At 42.0% G+C, this 20,591-nt stretch overlaps 1 protein-coding gene across 7 annotated transcripts in view; it reads left to right on the forward strand.

The window, feature by feature from the left end:
* Nucleotides 1-20,591, forward strand: part of LOC311266310 (rap guanine nucleotide exchange factor 4-like) — a 29,424-nt gene that overhangs the window by 7,551 nt on the left and 1,282 nt on the right. For 3 of the 7 annotated variants that reach the window (XM_084368604.1, XM_084368605.1, XM_084368606.1), the window contains exons 4-31: nt 2,883-3,025; nt 4,207-4,295; nt 5,784-5,930; nt 9,991-10,063; nt 10,892-10,947; nt 12,126-12,232; nt 12,326-12,447; nt 13,045-13,228; nt 13,456-13,540; nt 14,081-14,141; nt 14,573-14,649; nt 15,248-15,394; nt 15,745-15,845; nt 15,962-16,047; nt 16,277-16,355; nt 17,383-17,533; nt 17,632-17,720; nt 17,807-17,834; nt 17,946-18,021; nt 18,175-18,321; nt 18,474-18,571; nt 18,689-18,814; nt 19,042-19,220; nt 19,346-19,436; nt 19,535-19,585; nt 19,816-19,903; nt 20,316-20,380; nt 20,487-20,541. In XM_084368604.1, coding sequence (XP_084224730.1) covers nt 2,883-3,025; nt 4,207-4,295; nt 5,784-5,930; nt 9,991-10,063; nt 10,892-10,947; nt 12,126-12,232; nt 12,326-12,447; nt 13,045-13,228; nt 13,456-13,540; nt 14,081-14,141; nt 14,573-14,649; nt 15,248-15,394; nt 15,745-15,845; nt 15,962-16,047; nt 16,277-16,355; nt 17,383-17,533; nt 17,632-17,720; nt 17,807-17,834; nt 17,946-18,021; nt 18,175-18,321; nt 18,474-18,571; nt 18,689-18,814; nt 19,042-19,220; nt 19,346-19,436; nt 19,535-19,585; nt 19,816-19,903; nt 20,316-20,380; nt 20,487-20,541 — 2,801 coding nt within the window. Of the gene's footprint in view, nt 1-2,882; nt 3,026-4,206; nt 4,296-5,783; nt 5,931-9,043; nt 9,136-9,990; nt 10,064-10,891; nt 10,948-12,125; nt 12,233-12,325; nt 12,448-13,044; nt 13,229-13,455; nt 13,541-14,080; nt 14,142-14,572; nt 14,650-15,247; nt 15,395-15,744; nt 15,846-15,961; nt 16,048-16,276; nt 16,356-17,382; nt 17,534-17,631; nt 17,721-17,806; nt 17,835-17,943; nt 18,022-18,174; nt 18,322-18,473; nt 18,572-18,688; nt 18,815-19,041; nt 19,221-19,345; nt 19,437-19,534; nt 19,586-19,815; nt 19,904-20,315; nt 20,381-20,486; nt 20,542-20,591 lie in introns of those variants that run through there. The other 4 variants (XM_084368607.1, XM_084368609.1, XM_084368608.1 and 1 more) reach the window with 4 other exon arrangements.

Here is a 20,591-nt window from a genome sequence, read left to right on the forward strand (position 1 = left end):
TCATAAAGACCACCAATTTTGAAGCTGGAGCCACTACATTTTGAGCATTTCTGCTTAAAAACATAATTAAAATCAAAATGTTTGTGAATGAGGTTTCTGTTGATTGACTAATCAGTTAGTTTTAGCTATCGTTCAGTGTTATTTGTTGTTAAATGTGGTTAAATTGGTTAAAATATGATACAAAATCACTGTGAGAAAGGTTTGATCATTACAGTGCTAAAATGTTTATAATCGTCTAATGTGGTGTTTATGATTTAAAAAGAAATACACAGAGCGGCACACTACAGTCCTAAATTTGCTAAACTAATGCAGCAGTAGGTGGGTGTCATTATGGGCAGCCTGGGCCGTAATATTAGACTGGAAAGGATCTTATTGTAGAGCACTCAGTGCTCCTCAGCAATGCACCTCCTTATCCAATCAATATCCAGCAGTGTGTGTTTGTGTGTGTGTGTGTGTGTTTGGGAGCTTTCATCTACAGTAACTGTTGATGTGAGCAAGTGAAGAGTGAGAGGCGGGGGAGAGGGGGAAGGTAAGAGCAAGACGGAGGTTAAGATACGACTGTCTCTAATATATCTGTCCAGAGACATTTATTGCCAGTGAGTGTGAAGTATGTGAGATAAAGTCAGAACTGTTTTGTTCAGTGTTTCCCCGGGCACAGACACACACACACACACACAACTGGTACAGATGCCATTTGAAGTCTAATGTCCCGCTGTGACGAGCTGATAGTATGGATTTCATAGAGAAAAACGTCCTCTAAGCATGCATTCATCAGTCATATAGTTATTTGTTCGAATATGTCTGATGATTTGATGATTAACTGTAAACTGAGCTGTGTTTTTGCTGATTAGTAGTCAGTGTTTTTAACAGGATCTCAGGTTGTTAGTGATGATGCAGAGCTGTGTACATCCAACTCAAGCCTCTGCTACAGTAACGCCTCAATCTGGCAGCTCGGGAAATCTGTTTGTGTTGAGGCTGTCTGACATTTTGGTTGGCTGCCACACATCAACCTTTGATTTATTTTGTCTGGAAACATTGAACATTTTCCAGATGGGTGTTTCCCAAAACAATCTGCAGAACCTTCTGGTGTCTCTTCAGCGTGTCATGCTGGTCGATCGGTAAATCCCACGTGTGCGTGTGCGGCCATGATTTGTGGTTGAAAGCTGAGATCTCTGCTGACAATAAAAAAAATGGAGGGGGAAAAGGCCGAGGAGGGGAGAAGTCAAGGAAGAGAGAAAAGGGGGATGGAAGGGGAGGAAAGATCAGGTGAGCAGCTCTCAGGTCACATCCGCCTCACACTGATGGGGGAGACAGATTCCTCTGGACAGGCAGGGAGCGAGCAAGCACATGATAACCGAAGAGAGAGACGAACAAGGATTTAACCAGGGGATTATAACTGGAGGACCTTAACGGTTTCACTGCAGACGGATAGGTGAAGGGTGATGCTGGTATTACCCATTCAACCCCGCAGAGTTAACCTCCCCGTCTTTCCCTATTGCAGTGTGTGGGAGTCCACCTGTCTAAACCATTAACCCAGCCTACACTGGGATATGACGGAGCACCGAGGGCCAATACGTAGCCAGTGGGAGGATGATGGGAGGATGAGTCAGAGACCAAAAAAAGGGATAAAAAGACAAAGACAGAAAGAAAAGACCCGTCAGTAATGGCCCCAAGCTTGTGGCAGATGTTGCAGGACTGGAAAGATGTGTTGTGCAGTCCAGCCCTTTAGGCTCAGTCTGTGTTTATCTGGGAGTACCGTCCCGGGTTACGGAGGACAATCAGCTACAGCTCGGGGATACAAATATGTGTGTGTTTACCCCCTGTATGTACATGTGCGTTTAAAAGGGGGAGTCATTGCTGCATGTGAGCTTGCAAAGCAGAAAAGAAGGGATAATAATGGGAGGATGGTGAGTGCTGGTGAGTTAGTGGTGAGACTTAATGGATGGAGGAGGGATGCCAGGGATGGAGAAGAGAAAATGCGAAGCACAAAGAAGAAGAGGGGTGTTTGTTATTTCCTGTCTTGCCTATCAAAGGAGAAAAAGTGGATGGAGATGAGAGAAATGTTTAGTGGTGGCAGACAAAGAGGAGAAAGCTGGAAGCAAAGGAGGAGTTTGGGATAGACAGCTTTTCGTCTGTGAAGGAAGAAGCCAACAGTGCATTAAGTATTCTGTATGAGCATACACACTCACACACACAGGCGCGCACATGCACGTGCAAGGGTGAGTCACTAGCAAAGCAAAATAAGTGAATGAACAAGGCTAACTGCACTGTGTGTTACTCTAAAATGTTTTGGCTTTGTAGTTTTTTGCTGCCGCATCGCTGAACAGAATGTTTAAGCTTGCAGATCAAACTTCTGTGTGTTCTCGTGTAGGTGTCAAACAACGCTTGTGTGTGTGTGTGCGTGTGTGTGTGCACGCTCAGATTTAAGCGTATTAGAAATAGCAGGAGTACAAATGAGATCTTGCATCAACACCCTGTGGGGGGTCTTAGCTGAGAGAAGTAACGTCTGCAGCTCTCCGCTGTTATCGCTAAGACACCAGGCCGAACAATGAAGCAGCGTTCTCACACACGCACGCACGCACTAATGCGTAGATAACACAACAACAATAGCGCTGCCTTTTATCTTAAAGGACAATACCGCTGATTTTTCATGTATTAGTCCATTAAATGTTTTTTGCAAATATTTAGCATTACTGCCAAAAACTTTCCGAAGCACACTGTACTGTAGCTTTATGATTGATTTTCTTATCCCCTGTGCAAAAATAGACCTGCTTGAGATAGATAATCCATCGCAGTGAACGAGTCGCATCCTGCAGTTAATAGGCCGAAACCTGACAAAAAACAGTGATGTTACGTTTAATGAATGGTTGTTTTGTGCACAGGCCCTCGGAGCGCTCAGGAGAGGATGTGGACATTATATTGACCAGACTGAGAGAGGTCAAAGCCTTCCATAGGTTCCCACCTCCGCTCTTACTGCAGATCTGTGCCTGTGCCTTCTATGAATGCCTGGAGAAAGGCATCACACGTACGTACATGCACACACACCCACAGAAACGCTCAAACATAATGGTTGTGGTTTTGTGTACAATAATAGATGCTCTGTGGCTGTCAGGCTCAGACTATCTCTCCACAGTAAAGCATCATTATACAGTATATACAGTGTTATTACATGACAGTCACGCTGCAGAGGATGCCTTTGCTGTATGAAGTGTGATGCATTGGTTTGCAAAGTAGTGTGATCATTTAAATTCATGTGTATAAACCTCCCTGCATACAAATTATGCAATCCTTTTTTAAAACATTTGTAGCGTATGGATGTTAGTACATTTGATCACTCTTATGTCTGCCATTAATGATTATTGCAGCATCGATTACTTGTACAGCTGCTTTAAATAAATGCTTTGTTTAGAAAATATCACAAAATTGCCAAGATAATTTTTCAGAGCCCAAATTGTTTCATTTGGATGTTCAATAGATATTTGCACTCATTAGGGCTGGGCAATATATCGTTATTGTAGCATTCTTCTTAAATGAGACTATACATCGTCTTAGATTTTAGAAATTGTTATATCATGATAACATGGTAAGTGTTGTCTTTTCATAGTTTTAAAGGCTGCATTACAGTAACGTGATGTAATATTCTGAACTTACCAGACTGCTCCACTTGTTCTAATACTTGCATTTACCGACTTAGACATTATATCCACAATACTGATGATTGTTAGTTCAAATGTCTTGTCAATTGATACCAAATTTCAATGCCTAAAATCGTTGAGGAACCGGTATCAAAGTCAAGGTATTGGTAGCAATTTTTATGATACTCAGTCTTAATCGAGCTATATAATACTAATGTTATATAAAAGAGAGAGAAGCTGCTTATTCTCACATTTGAACTGGAACCAGTGGATGTTTGGCATTTTTCTTCATTAATTACTTACAAGATGTCTCCAGTGGTACATGTGTTAACTTGCTGTCAGAGACGGGAGCAATAAAATGAAGCAAGTACTGGTGTGACAATATTGCAAAAAATGAGTAATGAAACTGTTTCAAATATTCAGAATTGATTGGTATTGATATTTTTGACAACACTATTAGGGAGTGGTGGTATAGGTTTTTATGAATGCATGGTTTTGTTGTTTGTCCACTGAGTGAAATGTTTGTCTCCACCAGCACTCTACACTATTTAATGTATTTTACTGTCCACAGTGTTTCGACAAGGAGACATAGGCACCAGCTGGTATGCTGTCCTGTCTGGCTCTCTGGATGTCAAAGTGTCAGAAACAGCCAACCACCAGGTAAGATCATTTTGAGACAGATTGCAGCCTCATACATACATGATAACTTGTGTAGTTTCACTTGTGCTGCTGTGTTTCTGTTGTGTGTGTTTGCTTTAAATCATTTGAATCACAAATGAATGAATGAATGAATAATGTATTGAGTCCTGAATCACAGACACTACGGGGTTCATTCTGTAATTTCCTCTCTATTTTTGTGAAGAAGCATGATTTTTCTCGGCTGCCATTTTCCTACGACCTCGTGTACTATTTTTATCATAACCTCCTCTGTCGAGGATCCAGGCCTCGCTCTACAAGTGCTCCTCGTGTTAGAGCGCCGGTCCTGAACGACACTCTTAAATGCTGACATTGTTCTAGCACATTAGCTCATCGTCTTCCTGCTTAAATATGCCAAAACGAATCTGCCACAGCGCAGAAAACAAGTCCACTGAGAACTGTGCTTGCCGCTAATTGTTATGTCCTTTACGCCAGAGTGTGGAAATTGGGTTTTACTATAAAGAGGGGAAGAATGATGTGTGGGAGAAGAGAGGAGAGAGTAAGAGAGAGAGGATTTGTTCCCGTTTAAAGACGGAGATAAGACGACCCTCCATTGTGAAATGTCCTTTTTATGTACTGTATGTAGCCCTTAAGTGCCATTGGTGGCCTAGATTCTGTGGCTATATCTGAAATGTCAGTTTGGACCGCTGAAAAGGTTTCCATAGCATTCTGAATGTTTGTCTAAATCAGTGTCTTAGCTTCCCTCCAGCCTGTCCAATTATATCCAAGCACCCAGAGATATTTTCCTTGCAGGAGACTGTGTTTACTAGCCCCTCATATTTGAATTGATTTGCATTGATTACCATATATTAATCTGTCTGCTCTTCATGTCTGTCCATATTTCTAAAACAAACCTTTGGATATAGGGCTGCAGCGATTAGTTGATGAATCGATTAGTCAATCAAAAGAAAATTAATCGCAACCTATTGATTCATTGTTTTCGGCATCTTTAGAAGAGAAAATATCCAAGAATTCTCCAGTTTAAGTTCCTAAAATGTCAATATTTGCTGTTTTTCCGTGTCTTGACATTGCATTGTAAATTGAATACGTTTGGGATTTGGATTGTTTGTCAGGCAGAAGACGGTTTATGACATCAGATTGGGCTCTAGAAAATCATGATGGGCATTTTAACAGTTTTTTATGAAATATGGGACAAATTGACTGAAGATACAGCTCGACTGATTTGTTGCAATATATTTTTTGGCCAATATTATTGTTTATTGTTCCATTGTTTCTTTTTACTCTATAGTTTATATCTAAAATAGTTTTTTATCTATATGCTAAATTCCTTCATATTATATTGTAGATTCATCTTAATGTTGAGTTAGCTTGTGCTGTGTATGATTGTGTATATAAATATAAAGCTTTGTTTGAAAGTGAAACCTAGAGTCTCCCACACCTTTATTCTGTAACAACCAGCCGTTAAAACAAGCTTGTTGTGTTTGTGTGCAGGATGCAGTCACTATCTGTACACTGGGGATCGGGACGGCGTTCGGGGAGTCCATCCTGGACAACACACCCCGCCATGCTACCATTGTCAGCAGAGAGACCAGCGAGCTGCTGCGTATCGAGCAGAGGGAGTTCAAGAGCCTCTGGGAGGTGAGAGATTTAAAAACCGAGAGAGCTGCTGTAATGTGTGTATCTGTGAGTATGAGCTGAAACCTCATGATTCAGCATGAACTCCGTACCTAAAGGTTTTCCATCTTGAAAGAGTTCCCTGTTGAGACTGCAATTTTCAGACACCCTTCCACTGTAATTGTACCTTCAACCACAAGAGGGCTGTCCACCATAACAGTGCCCACCTATTAGACACACTCCTCAGGTGACACAATATGAGAGAGAGAGAGAGAGAGAGAGAGAGAGAGAAATGCCTGTGTGCTTGTGCTTAGTACTGGATGCCTATTGTTGTCAGAGCTTGCTGTGGCTTAGTGCAGTATTCACAGCACAAGGGATGATGCACCAAACCATTGCACCAAGAGCCTACATGGATCTATACTGTGTACTGTGCGTGTTAAATGTGTAGGGAAGGAAGTGTCGTGGGAATTTAAAAGTGATAAGTGCATATTAGTCCTCGCACCACTATGAATAAAACATCCTGTGTGCTGAGGTTTCCTCCTGGGCACAGATACCTGCTGATAATATATTCTGATTGTGTTGGAACGGTAAAGAGGAGGCTACATTGTATCCTAAGGCGAACAGACTAATGGTCATTAAGGTGGTTAAAGATGGCTTAATATCCTTGAATACATACCATTTCTCTCTCTATATATAGGCAGAGTAGTTTATTTAAAGCGTAGCTATATGCTGCCTTTTTCACAGCAGATATTTTGACAGGTCACTGCAGGAATAGCACAGGTTTAATTAGCAACATTAACGGCTCTGTTCATGTAATTTTCCATACCAATAATTAACAGTATTTCACACCTGGGCTAAAACATAAATATCTGAAATTTCACTCTCAACTGGTGATATCAATAGGATTCACTTGCAGTTAATATTGATCAAATGAATAATGTAATTTATCATCTTTCCTTTTGTGGTTTAGCATGAAAAGGTCGCACACTGTGGGCCTTACGCTAGGTAAAAGTATTGATATTCCCGACTAATAATGGTATATCGCAGATATAACTTCCATCAGTAAAACTGATAGTAAGCACATTGTACCTAATACTGTAGCGTTGATTTTGATGAGTCATGGTCAGAATATAAAAACTCGTCAGCAGGTATCTCAGATATTGCATCAGATACTGTATCATACAAACTTGAAGAATCAGCACTAAGTAGCATGGCCTTCGGCCTGGCATCTCTTTTTGAGAGTTGGCATTGTAGTAGTGGCCTCTCTGTGGGCCTCCTTGTTGAGGTTACCCTCTCCATTCACAGGGTCCCCCTCAGAGAGGAAGTCCTGGCAGAGCAATGGATCGGTTTACTGTAGCTTCACAGCCGGCGTCCAAGGGCCACAAGTGTCTGCCCTGTTGTTTGGTCAGGCTCTAATCTCCTATTTTGCATTGTGTAATACAAAAGGGTCCTGTTTTCTTTCATGTTCTAAATAATTGTAGTTTTTCTCTTTAGTTATTATTGATTTCATAACTGTTAGAGGGGTTTGGGCTTATACAGAAAGATGTTGAGTGTCTTGCTAAAAGTCGATTCAACACCCTGAACTCAGATGTAGTTGGGTGGACTTACAAGGAAACGTTACATATCAAAGTGTGTTTTCCGGTCATTGTGAGTAAGACTAAATAGCTGACCTAGGTCAGTTTAAGAGGCTGTGTTTAGTCCTGGTCTGGCCATGTTTACTGAAAGGCGGCTGATTCTAGTTACATTGGCTGCTTGACCACTAGTTGCATGTTTAACTTATCTTAGCAGTTAATCTGGTGGGCACTTTATACATATTGCATCTTTTTGATTTACTGCTCAGATGAGTAACAATAGACACAAATCCACCCAGATTTTCTCTTTATTAGATATTGATTGAGACATGCAGCATTTTGCAGAAGTAAAGGTTTTGAGTATGAAAATGCAGTTTTCTTTGGCTCACGTTTTCCATGTGTTATATAAACATGGGTAAACATTTAACAACAGTGTTGTTATGAATCAAACATAAATATAACTGAGCCTTGTTTCTGACAACCGTGTTGACAAACCCCTTGACAGATTTCTCTAAAATGAGATGTTGTTTTGACAGCTTTTCTGCTCTCAGTATAAAACAGATTTATCTATTCATTGCCGCCATTTATGAGAGAAATGATGACATCATCAGGGTTATTATTAGATGAAATTGGATTTACTGAAACGTGATATGTCCATTTCATGTGAGAGGAACATGTAAAAACAAGATAAGAAGATAATTGGTTATTAAAGTGTGTGCCATCTTATTACCAGGCTTGTGTGTTTTTTTTGTTTGCACTAAGTGCACTCAGTCTCCCACTCTGCTATCTATTTTAGGACAGTAGACATAACGCAGAAAACCATAGCCCGAGGTTGTAGTCTTTTGAATCTGGTTCAGCTCATAGTAAAAGGATCTTTGTGTTTTATGTGTGTGCTTGTGTGTTTGTGTGTGCATGGACTAATTTGTGTGCATGTGCTTGTGTGTGGCAAAGAGGACTAGAAAGCTGCGGGATGAATGCAGTCATGTGTTTGATGAAAGGATAAAAGAAAAAAAGCGCTGCTCCATAATTCTATGTGAAAATTAGGTGAATAAATGGGGTGTAAATGTAAAACAGCTTGTTGTGGTGTCTGACAGATATGTGTAAAAATACAGTTTACAAAACAGCAGATGGCTGCTTGGCCTGGACTAAATCTTTCATTTACTACTCTGTCCCATTCACCTGCTCTACATTTCTCTTGCCCACTTCCTCTCTCCTCTATTGGCCACGCTGTGTCTTTTGCCAGCCTCCTTCCTTTCCTCCCTCCCTCCCTCTATCCTCACCCTCACTACTCCTTTCTTTCCCTCCTCTGCTTCCTTTCTCTGTCTCTCCCTCCCTCCCTCTCCCTCTCCTCCTTCACTAGAGTAGCTGGGTCGGACGGACACTCAGATCACCGTGGTAACCTGCGGGAGAAAGTGGTTTGGTTTTTGGCTCGATTGTGGCGAGAGAGGGGGAGTGAGAGACCGAGAGAGACACTGGGTTGCCTGTGTGTGTGAGAGAGAGAGAGAGAGAGGAAGAGAGAGGGAGAAATAAAGGAGGAGAGAAGCTTGTTTGGAGCAGGATGCTATCCGGTGGTTTGTGTGTGAGTTGTAAAGGAGCAGAGGGCAGCTCTCTGGGGTTTCAATCCCTCCAGTGTTAGGCAGCTGAGTGTGTTACCTCAGGTGAGTCTGACTCCTCCACTGTAACAGTGTGTAGTCTGTGGGGTGTGTGTGTGTGATGTTTCACTGTCATGTTTCCTTCTGTTTACTTTTGTTGTCCTCTCAAAAAATGAAATTGAAACTTCCTGGATTTGTTTTCCGTTGTTTTTTTTCCGGTTGTGTGTGCCTTTTTGTGCAAGCAAGTCAACGACAGGGGGGGTGTTTGTGACTTCAGGTCAAACAGATGCTCTCTCTGTCTCTTCTTCTGAGTGTGTGTGTGTGTGTGTGTGTGTGTGTGTGTGTGTGTGTGTGTGTGTGTGTGTGTGTGTGTGTGTGTGTGTGTGTGTGTGTGTGTGTGTGTGTGTGTGTGTGTGTGTGTGTGTGTGTGTGTGTGTCTTCCTGGCTGTCCTCATAGGGTATAGCTTGCTTGGTAATGACCTTGCAGGGGGGCAGTGGCACATCCCGGCTGAAAATGGCCCGCTGTATGTATTTCAGTGTCTCTGCTATAGAAATGCAAATGCAGTTTATTGTTGGTAACAGCTGTAAGGGCAGCATCTGTATGTACTCATTAACCCTGCTTTGAATGCTGCTGTGAGTGTGTGCGTGGGTGTGTGTGTTATATAATGTTAGTTGTTCTGCATGTAAATGATCTTGGTTGCACAAAGGGCTTTGTTTTGAGGGGCACTTGCAGCGTGTGCTTGAAAGTAGCACTGTGTGTGTGTGTGTGTGTGTGTGTGTGTGTGTGTGTGTGTGTGTGTTATTGAGATGGATTTTGAAAGCTGACGATGATGATGTCTTTATAAATGATCCATCATGATAAAAGAGGTGGTCATTTTTTCAAAATTGACATAAGTTCTTATATGTGTGTGTGTCTTGTAGAAATATCGTCAGAGCTTGGCTGGACTGTTGGCCCCTCCTTATGGAGCCATGGAGAGTGGATCTAACAATGACAGTAAGTAGAGACACACGCACACTACAATGAAAGAAACACTGTAAATGTTGGTGATATGTTAAATTACTGGAAAATGTAAGTAGTAATAATAAGTGTTATTACTTGATTAACTTGATAAAGAAGAAGGAGAACTTTAAACTATGTTGAATATCATTCTAGAGTACTCCTGCTTCTTTTTCAAGATGTTATACTTGTTTGCCACCCAATGTTCATCAGGACATCTTGTGCAGTGTGTCTCCTCTGTGTTTAGAGATAACATGCGTAGTTGTTGGGTTTGTAGTCCTTCAAACTATATATTTTCCCAGTCTTATGTTTCATTAGTTTTATGACAAACTGCGACTTTCTCAAATTACAAATGATCTTTTTAATTGATAAATATCCCATATACTTCGCCTCATTGCACGATTTTGGATTATGCTGATTTTTTTTTGTTTTGTCATTTTTGCTGATACCAATATACTGTATGCATATATAATATATTTATTTCACCTAATTACAGAGAACATCAAGTCTCTCCTGTACTGGAATGAACATATTGTTATGCTTACTCTCATTGTGATTGCCCATGGGCAGATGCAGACAAACAAGGGTTTTAGAGTACACTCACTGAGCAAAATAAAAAAAAGTACCTCAACTGTTGGCGTCACACGTGCGTAGTTAAAGCATCATCTTATCGGCCTGCCATCTATCGGCTACTCATTTTGTGCTGTTGTTGATATTTCATTTTAAAGCCTTTATCATGCATCCCTAGATTTTTAATAAAAAAACTGTCTACATCCTGTTAAAGTTTTCTTTTCGACCAGCTTGACAACAGTTTTTCCTCCACAGGACTCGCAGACAAAGACAACATGAACTCAGACTCTGCAAACAAAGCTCACAACAAGGTAAACACTCTCTCCAGCTCACTGCCTGGCACCCAAAGGTCTGTCTTGGATTTGTACAGGAAGTAAAAAAAAAACCTCAATCCTATAAATAAACTCTGCCAACACGTTTTCGGAGAGCTGTGCTCTTCCTCGCGGCACACAAAGCATGAATGAACTAACCTCACAACCAATATACTGTGTGGCCCAAGCAGTCTCGGTTTGTCTTGGATTCCTTTATGCATCGCTGCCTGCGTCAGAAGATCTGTGTGGACAGGGCATTGAGGGCTGAGCAAAAAAGAGGTGTCTGTCTCATATTTCTGATAGAGCTGGCGAGTAGATGAGCGATTTTAATGTTTGAAAAAATGCTGTAGCTAATATTTGAAATCAAAAGGTACTTAATCTCAACACCACTGTGCAGAGAGAAGAAATAAACTGGGCCACGGTGTCATAAAACTGCACTGCTGCATACTTTCATGTTTGTAAATGAATCCAGAGTGCTACACTGAATTTCGGAGGTGTGTGTGTCTTCTGAGCAGAGACAAGTGATGACTCATAGCCGTGATCCTCTGTAGTTATGCTAATGCTAGCTTAATGCATGCACACAGAAGAAAGATCCCATCTGCCCAATTAGCATGCCTTGCTTTGTTGTTTTCTCCAGCTGCTGCTGTGTGTGTATACACACACATCTGCCTTTTTCCTCTGTTTCTAAGGGGCAGGTGTGATCTGTATAGGATGTGCCTGGTTGTATGCACTTTGTGTTTTAGTGATAAGAGTGCTGTATAGTGTTGTACTGTATGTAATTAACATTCACATCCCTTGCAGTGTGGCAATCGAAAACAAGGTTACACTTCAAAATTATACATTTGTTGGTGGCTTATTGAGACTTCTGAGATAATTTATTGATTTGAATTGTCCATCAGAATAAGCTGTCTAAAATGGTAATATTAGTTTACCTCGATACTTAGATCTGAGCCATTACGTCAGTTTCTGGTGTAAATGTTGTAGCATGTTCGCCGACACTCGGGGTCAACTGAAACTGTGGCCTCTTTTGAACATAGTCTCAGATTTCTATTTCTCTTGCCTTTGTCTATATAAACGTTACAGCCTGGAGTCAGTATGAGTGTTGCATGTATCGACACTCGCATTACAGTTTACAATCAGTTAATCAAACCACCCTGGTGCTCCCTTGTGCTCTGTAGATTCCTTCAGAGAAGCTGCAGAGGGCGGGGAAGGTTCTCCGCAATGCCATCCTGTCCAGAGCCCCACACATGATCCGAGACAGGAAGTACCACCTCAAGACATACAGGTAAGAGTATGTTTGTCTAAAGCTTCAGTTGTGAATATGCATGCCACAGCTTTAGGAAATTCAGTGGATTTTATTGGTATGTGTTTATTGCAGACAATGCTGTGTAGGCACAGAGCTGGTGGACTGGTTGGTGCTGCAGAGTGCCTGTGTGCTCACACGGTCCCATGCTGTTGGGATGTGGCAGGCACTACTAGAAGAAGGGGTGCTCAACCATGGTAAGTAAAACTTCTGTTTCTTTATTGCTTCCTCATTATATAGTTTATGATGTTTAGTCTCATTTCATGCACGGTACAGTAGTAAAAACAGCAGCGTACATGCACATCCAAACCAGGAGTTGAAAGTGAGCAAAACATGAAACAAAAAGACGGCTCACTGCATACCGAGGTGCCTTTTTAGTTTGTTTTCATACTTGATGATGTCCTGTAAGCTCAGTGGTGGATACAGATACCCTAATGAGTGTCTTCCCTCTATGTTAATTGCATAAATTAGGATTCTATACGTGTGGACATAAAGCAAGGAGTCTCTGTTTGTTTCATTCTGAGTTGGAGTGGTGGTTTTACTATATCTGAACATCAATCGAAGTGTTGGTATGAATACTAGCTTTGAAACTAATTGGAAGTGTTGAAGCAGGAACATAAAATATAGATTGAATTTCAAATTCATAGACTTCAAAGAAAATGCCTGAAATGATGTTCTGAGTAAAGAAAACAAGAGTAATTTGATAAAATCACCAGGCACGAAGTGTATGTGATATGTATGTTTAAATGTGGACACTTCTGTCTTTTGATCAAATGTGCGTGGCTGCTCCACAGTGGACCAGGAGCTGGGTTTCCAGGACAAGTACCTGTTCTACCGCTTTCTTGATGACGAGGAAGAGGACACGCCATTGCCTAGTGAGGAGGAGAAGAGGGAGAGTGAGGAAGAGCTGCCAGAGACCATCCTCTTCCTCGCTCAGATCGGCCCAGACGCTCTGCTGCGCATGATCCTCAGGAAATCGTCAGTAACAAACACAAAAGCGCATTTAAATATTTCACCTTCTTGCCACATTTTAAAAAACTATATCACACTGAAGCACGTGTAATCCTACACAAGCGTTTGCAATATTCAAAAGAACAGCCAAATAGTTTTTGCACTGGGATGTGTCATTACTAATTTGAGAGCAGTGTAATAAGAGGTGACGTGGTGTTGAGATCATTCTGACTAACCCCTGTGTGTGTCTGCAGGCCGGGTCAGAGGACAGGGGACGACCTCGAGATCATCTACGATGAGTTGCTTCACATCAAGGCCTTAGCTCACCTCTCCAACACTGTGAGTCAGGCGGTCCACTTTTCTTTTTAAAGGGACAGTACGGCTTTCCAGATTTACCGTTAATTCTTCAGAGTCACTTGCTACAGTCTTTTTGTTTTTAAGAGCAGAGGGAGGAGTGTTTCTCTTAACAGTGTAATGGGACACAGTTTTACACCAGTCTGCTATGTGTTGGCAAGCCCTCACCATGAGGAGGAGTCTGTCAGTCTGTAACGGCTCGAGAAGTGTTTTTGTTGGTGATTTCGTGCTCACTATATTCCTAGAATCAGTGTTGTGTGCATTAGATGCAATCGCTTTGCTACAGCACTGGAAAGTCACATTCCAGGAGATGAAAGTGGTTCACGAACAATGGGCTTGAATCAAGTTTGTCATGTATCTGTGTTAGAGAGAGTTAAAAACTCTCCATGTGCTGCCATGATGGATCATAAGGACTCCCAGGTCAATTCAGATAATCCTTAAAAAACCCCTGATCTTTGCATTTCTACTGATCTTTCACATGTTTCTAAATCCAGTATGACTTGAGCTGTGTATTCTGGTTTATAGGTGAAGAGGGAACTGGCGAGCGTTGTGATCTTCGAGTCGCATGCGAAAGCTGGAACAGTGTGTGAGTTTATCTTTGTACTAGAATGTATTTTATTTGTGTGCATGGTGAACAGCAGGGATTTTTTTAAAGTCTGACACTATGGGACCGCCCTCAGACAAAACTGAGCACCCACCAAATCCCCCCATCTATTCCCAACACAGGGCATATGAATAAGAATAGATTGAGGAGAGTGTCACTGATCCAGCAGAGCTGGATCTAACAGAGCTGATGGACGCTTAATTGCGATAGACATTGGCAATAATGATGTCTGCAATTGGAATCTAAAAAAAAATATGTGTATCATATCTGTGTGTTTAGATTTGACGGTGTACGTTTTGAAGCAAGTTACTGCTCTCTATGGCCCCCTGCGGTTTGACAAACTGTGATGTACAGACTGTGAGTACTTATCATATATTCGGGGGTAATATATGTTTGTCCTCTTTATCTTCCAGTGTTCAACCAAGGAGAGGAGGGCACGTCCTGGTACATCATCCAGAAGGGCTCTGTCAATGTGGTCATCTATGGCAAGGTGTGTGTGTGTGTGTGTGTGTGTGTGTGTGTGTGTGTGTGCTTGAATGCATTCATCCTCCTACATGCTTCTGTTTCTTTCTGTGACAACTGAGCATTGTTCAGGTTTTCTGCTTCATTTGATGATATTTCATGTGTGAGTAAAGGATTAAAATGTGCAGCTGATCATGTCTGTACGGAGCAGACCAGCATTGTCTGCCCCGTGGGGCTGGGAAACACCAGCAGTGGAGTTTGGCAAACTCTGCTCAGCTCACCATGACTCATCACTATGATTAAAATGGCTTAAGGGGATTGTACGCATACACAATTTCACACCCCACATGGATTTACAACCACTGTACAGGCAGATGCACTCTACATGCTTGTGTGCGTGCCTACACATTGATCACACGTGTACATACACACATGCACTCTGTTCATACACACAGACAAGTACAGATGATTCATCCCAGTCCTGAGCACTGATTTTTCTCCAGGGCTTAGGATGACTAGTAAACTGTGTTTGTGTCTGACTTTGTGTTTATTTATGCGGCCATTCATGCGTGTGTGTGTGTGTGTGTGTGTGTGTGTGTGTGTGTGTGTGTGTGTGTGTGTTTTAGGGTGTCGTGTGCACGCTCCATGAGGGTGATGACTTTGGGAAGTTGGCCCTGGTTACAGATTCACCTCGTGCAGCCTCCATCGTCCTGAGAGAGGATAACTGCCACTTCCTGCGCGTGGACAAGGAAGACTTCAACAGGATACTCAGGGTAGGTCGACAGGAGATAAACATTCATCCTCTGATGGGACACAAGTGGAGCCACACCAGCACCAAATTACTGCCCTTGGTCTTAACTGTTACAAACACTGTTATCGGCTAAGTATATTCTCAAAGTCACGGCCAAGTCAAAAGATCACGTCAAAAGTTCGATTTTTTTCCACTGAACACTGTCTGAATTCATTCATTCAGGCTGTCTGCAGCATCATACTGCATTATGTGCTGCCTGACTATGATGTCTGTCTCCCCCCTCTGGCAGACAGGCTTTATTACATTAACAAAAACACATTTGACATGGAGTGACATTACTGATTTTGTGCATGCATCTTGATGTATTTTTAGGACGTGGAAGCTAACACAGTGCGTTTAAAGGAACATGAACAAGCGGTGCTGGTGTTAGAAAAGAGTCCTCGCGCCACAACCCTGGGAACCATCAAGTATGTGTGAGGAGTCTTGCCTACGTACTTACAAATGCACACTAGAACAAATCTATCTTTGTGTGTGTCTTGTTTTTTTTTTTTTTATTAAAATGCTTCACATCCTCTCTCATTCATCTCAGGTACACTGTGATATCAGGAACACCAGAGAAGATTCTTGAGCACTTCCTGGAGGCGATGAGGATGGACATACATCACAGTGAACCAGGTGAACAGAAAAGATACATAAATGTTGCAAAGTGCATGAGCTGTTAGGCCTAAATGAAGTATGAGTTATGTGTTATGTTTACTAAAGATAATCCAGACACTAGATCAAATGCACTGTAATAATGTAGGAAGGAAAGATGGATAGACAATGAAATCAGTGGTACTACCTTCTGAACCTCTCGATTTTCTCTGTTTCCAGTCTGACTCTCTTCCCTCTTGTTCTCTTGTAGACCCAGCAGTGGATGATTTTGTCCTCATGCACTGTGTCTTCATGCCCAACAGCCAGCTGTGCCCTCTGCTCATGGCACAATATCCTTTCTGCCTTTTTATATACAGACTTCACTGTTTTTTATTCATACTGTTTGTGAAACCCACCATCAGGTCAGTACACTTCACAAATTTGTTGACAAATCCACTTGGATGGACACGTCTGCTGTTTGCTGCTCGCCATAAAAATGCGACTGACAGAATCTTGGACTGTGCAACTCACCGATTCAGTTTACAGAAGTGCTGAAGCAGCAGTTGACCATCCAGCACTAATGAACTGCTCACCCACACCACAGCTCCCTTCACACCATAGTAACAAGTTGTAAACCTGGCAGAGAAGCTCTTATTATTCCTATTGTCTTAGTCATTGTGGTGCAAGTGTTCAGCTACTTGTGCAGCTGCACTGATGATTATACCCTTTTTTCGCTGTCAAGGATGCAGCGATGAGGCCTTCAAGTGTGTTGAAATATCCATTCTGTGTTCAGTGAAGCATTTTGTTTTGGTTTTGTGTTTAAGCTGGGGGAACCATTCTGCAAATAAAAATGTTCTGTCAGGTTTATACTAGGGGTAGCCCTGGCCAATTATTATTTCAGTCTCATTGATTCCTAATAATCTCGATCGGTATCGGCCATGAAAAAGCCATATCAGTAGACCCCTAGTTCATACACCACCACCCCTTTAAACTTTGAACACTTAAAGAACTCTGCCTTACCTTTTTTTATAAATAACATAAAAATATGGTTTTGCCTTTGTGACAATACTGTTACATTTGTGTTGTGGTTGAATAGGTTTTGAGATATCACCGTCCGTTTATTTTGTTTCTGTTGAGTTGGAATAAAGTGTGTTATAAGTTTATCTGTGAGGTAAAATTAGGTAAAATGTCAGTGGAGTCTGGTGGCTGTGAAGAGAGCAATGGGATAGAAGAGAGCAATTGGCACTTACTGGGGAGCTGTTTTCGTGTGGCATGCTGGATCTCTAGTGCGACCTGTAGTGGCAGAAAATTTTGTAAATACAACCTTAAGCAGTGTAAGATCTACGCCTTTGTATTTATCTTTAACCACGTGTCCACCTACCATGCGGCATCTCCGCCTGGCTCTGAACAGGAGAGGTTGGAGTATGCGCTCAACAGTAAGAGGAGGGCCCTCATTCTGACCCTGCGCTGGGCTAACGCACACACTTACATGCTACAGGAGGAGCCCACTGCAATCTTGTTCCTTGAGGTGACCAAAAGCAAGCTTTTGAATATTAGTAAATAACTTGACTTACACTGATTATATACAACTGGTCTGACTGTGGTTCTTCCTCACCATCTTTGTAGGAGCTGTATGGGAGTCTATCAAATGATTCTCGGATGTTGAGAGCTTTGAAAGACTTGGTTCCTGACGTAGAGAAAGTTGTCAAATTACAGTATGTTTTCCAGCCTCTGCATGTTAAACGTTCACTGTGATGTTTTATGTACCAGCCACATTCATACTATCTTTTATTTTTTGTAGTTCGGAAGAAGCAAAAGCCTCAAAAAAGGTAAGTCCACACTACTGTCTTTTGCCTTTTCATTTCGTTTCGTTTCGTTTCGTTTCGTTTCATCATGTTGATGAGGATGCTGACTACACACTGTCTTGTATAATTCAACAGAAAACTTTAATACGACAGTTCAGCAACGGAGAGGAAAGACTGCAGAAGAAACAGCCCATTAGGAATCATGATGACAGTAAGTTAGTCTGATTTTTTTTTCTTCTTTTACTCTGCCGGTGGTGTGCCCCAAGAATGGATTTAATATTTTGGTGAGCCCTGACCCTTCCTGCGGTGTCACCACACACCAAAACATGTTCATGATTTCAGTATTATCTCTGTGTGTGTCCAGTCCTGTTGAAGGTGTACTGCAGCGATCACACATACACGACTATCCGGGTCTCTGTGGCAGCAACGGGAAGAGAAGTGATCAGCGCTGTGGCCGACAAACTTGGCACCACTGACGAGCTTGTGTTGGTCCACCTCAGCTCTGCTGGTGGTAAGAATACAGACATTTCAGTGGCTTCTTCTTTAAAGTTTGCAGAATGAAAGTATTACTTGACGATCTCCAATGTAGCCACTGTCTCTAGTTTAGTGTTAGGAAGTATCCTGGAGGTTATGAAAACTCAGCTATCCTCACTTTTCTTACAGAAAAACAAATCCTGAAGCCCAACGACGTGTCAGTGTTTTCCACTCTGAACATCAACGGGAGGTTATTTGCTTGTCCTCGAGAGCAGCTCAGCAGTCTGGTAAGAGATGAGTTCCTCTTGTTTCTGAAGTTTTTATGAAATGGGTTCACAGTAAAACCTAGCACGCTTTGCTTATGAGTTTGTACAAATGTGTGTATTTTTGTCCATGTGCCTCAGACTACTCTTCCAGACCAGGAGGGTCCCTCTGCAGGCTCCATGTCAACTTTTGAGCTGATGAGCTCCAAGGACCTGGCTTACCAAATGACCATGTTTGACTGGGAGCTCTTCAGCTGTGTGCACGAGGTATTACGCATGCGCACACACACTAAAAACAACTGCAGGCCAGTAGTCAGGGACTGTAATCTGTGACAATTTGTGTGTACAGTGCTGCAAAGAGCCTCATTTTACACTTTGAAACAACAACACAAACCCTGCAGGAATAATGCCTGACAGATTCAAGGTGGCAGGATCTGTCCACTGGATTAACTCCAAGCCTGCTGCCTCTCATGTGTCCCCCCTCCTCTCCCCAGCATGAGCTGCTCTACCACACGTTTGGCCGGCAGAGCTTCAGGAGAACCACGGCCAACCTGGACCTGTTTCTGCGCAGGTTCAACCAGGTTCAGCTGTGGGTGGTCACTGAGGTCTGCCTCTGCGGGCAGCTCAGCAAGAGAGTCCAGCTGCTCAAGAAGTTCATCAAGATAGCTGCACAGTGAGTAGGGCCTGCTGCTGGTTTACACATCACCCACTTAGATGAAGAGTTTATTATTGTATATAGGCTTGATTTGTAGTTGCATTCACTTTATGTCTTGAGCGTGTGTGTGTGTTTGTCCACAGCTGTCGGGAGTTTAAGAACCTGAATTCCTTCTTCGCCATCATTATGGGGATGAGCAACCCTGCTGTCAGCAGATTGAGTCAGACGTGGGAGGTAAACTTTGTCTGATCTGCGTCGAGATCTTTATTGACCCTTGAGTGTATTCCTCTGTTGCTAAGTACCACAATGAAATCGTCTGTTTTTCCTGGCAGAAACTCCCCACCAAGTTCAAGAAGTTCTATGCTGAGTTTGAGAGTATGATGGTGAGTTACATGAACTTCTATTTACCACCATTGTGTAGGGGTGGCAGCGGAAATCTATAGATAAAATAATGTATGTAGCAGTGGTGCAGGATGTATTCAGATCCTTTACACAAGTAAAACTACAAACACCACAGTGAGAACTGGAACCAACAATCATCTGTTTTTGTCATTTGTTTGAACTGAGCTCAAAATGTCTTAGAAATTGACACAGTTTCTGTGTTTGGTGACAGGATCCTTCAAGAAACCACCGGTCGTACCGACTCACCGTCACCAAACTGGAACCGCCAATCATCCCCTTCATGCCCCTCCTCCTCAAAGGTACGACTCTGTGAGGAAGAGAGGAATACCTCAGTCACTGAATGAGATGGGAATGCAATGTAGGAGAAACATACTGTAGCTGCTGTTAAATTGAACTCTAGGGCTGCACTATTAATCGAAATATGACAAAGAACAATATCCAAATCTTAGAAGCTGCAATTTTGTGATAAAGGTCATGAAGTACTGTAGTGCTCCAGAGAGGCCCTTACCTTCAAATCATGTTCTCCGGATGTACGGAGACATGTTTGTTTGGTGCAGATCCCAACAAATGTCACATTATCACAATGAAAATGATTAATTCCAATTTATTGTGAGTCATATTGCAATCACAATATATGTAAAAAATAATCCCAATGAGATGTTTTTACCATATTGTGCCGCCCTATTTAATTTTTTTCTTTTTCTTTTGCAGACATGACATTTACACATGAGGGCAATAAGACTTTCATTGACAGTATGGTCAATTTTGAGAAAATGGTGAGTTTCTGAGCACAGTGAATTATTCATTTTTGGGAAATGTTTTACTCGTCATACTGCTCTTCACTCAAGTGTTATGAACTAAAATGTCTCCTATCCTCTTCAGCGTATTATAGCTAACACAATTCGCCAAGTGAGGCACTGTAGAAGCACACCCTTCAGTAAGCCTGCTCATCACTTATCAGCACATTTTATCACATTCACACGCTGG

Source organism: Pagrus pagrus (genome assembly GCF_965226575.1).
Source record: "Pagrus pagrus genome assembly, chromosome: 12".
Taxonomy (NCBI): Eukaryota; Metazoa; Chordata; class Actinopteri; order Spariformes; family Sparidae; genus Pagrus; species Pagrus pagrus.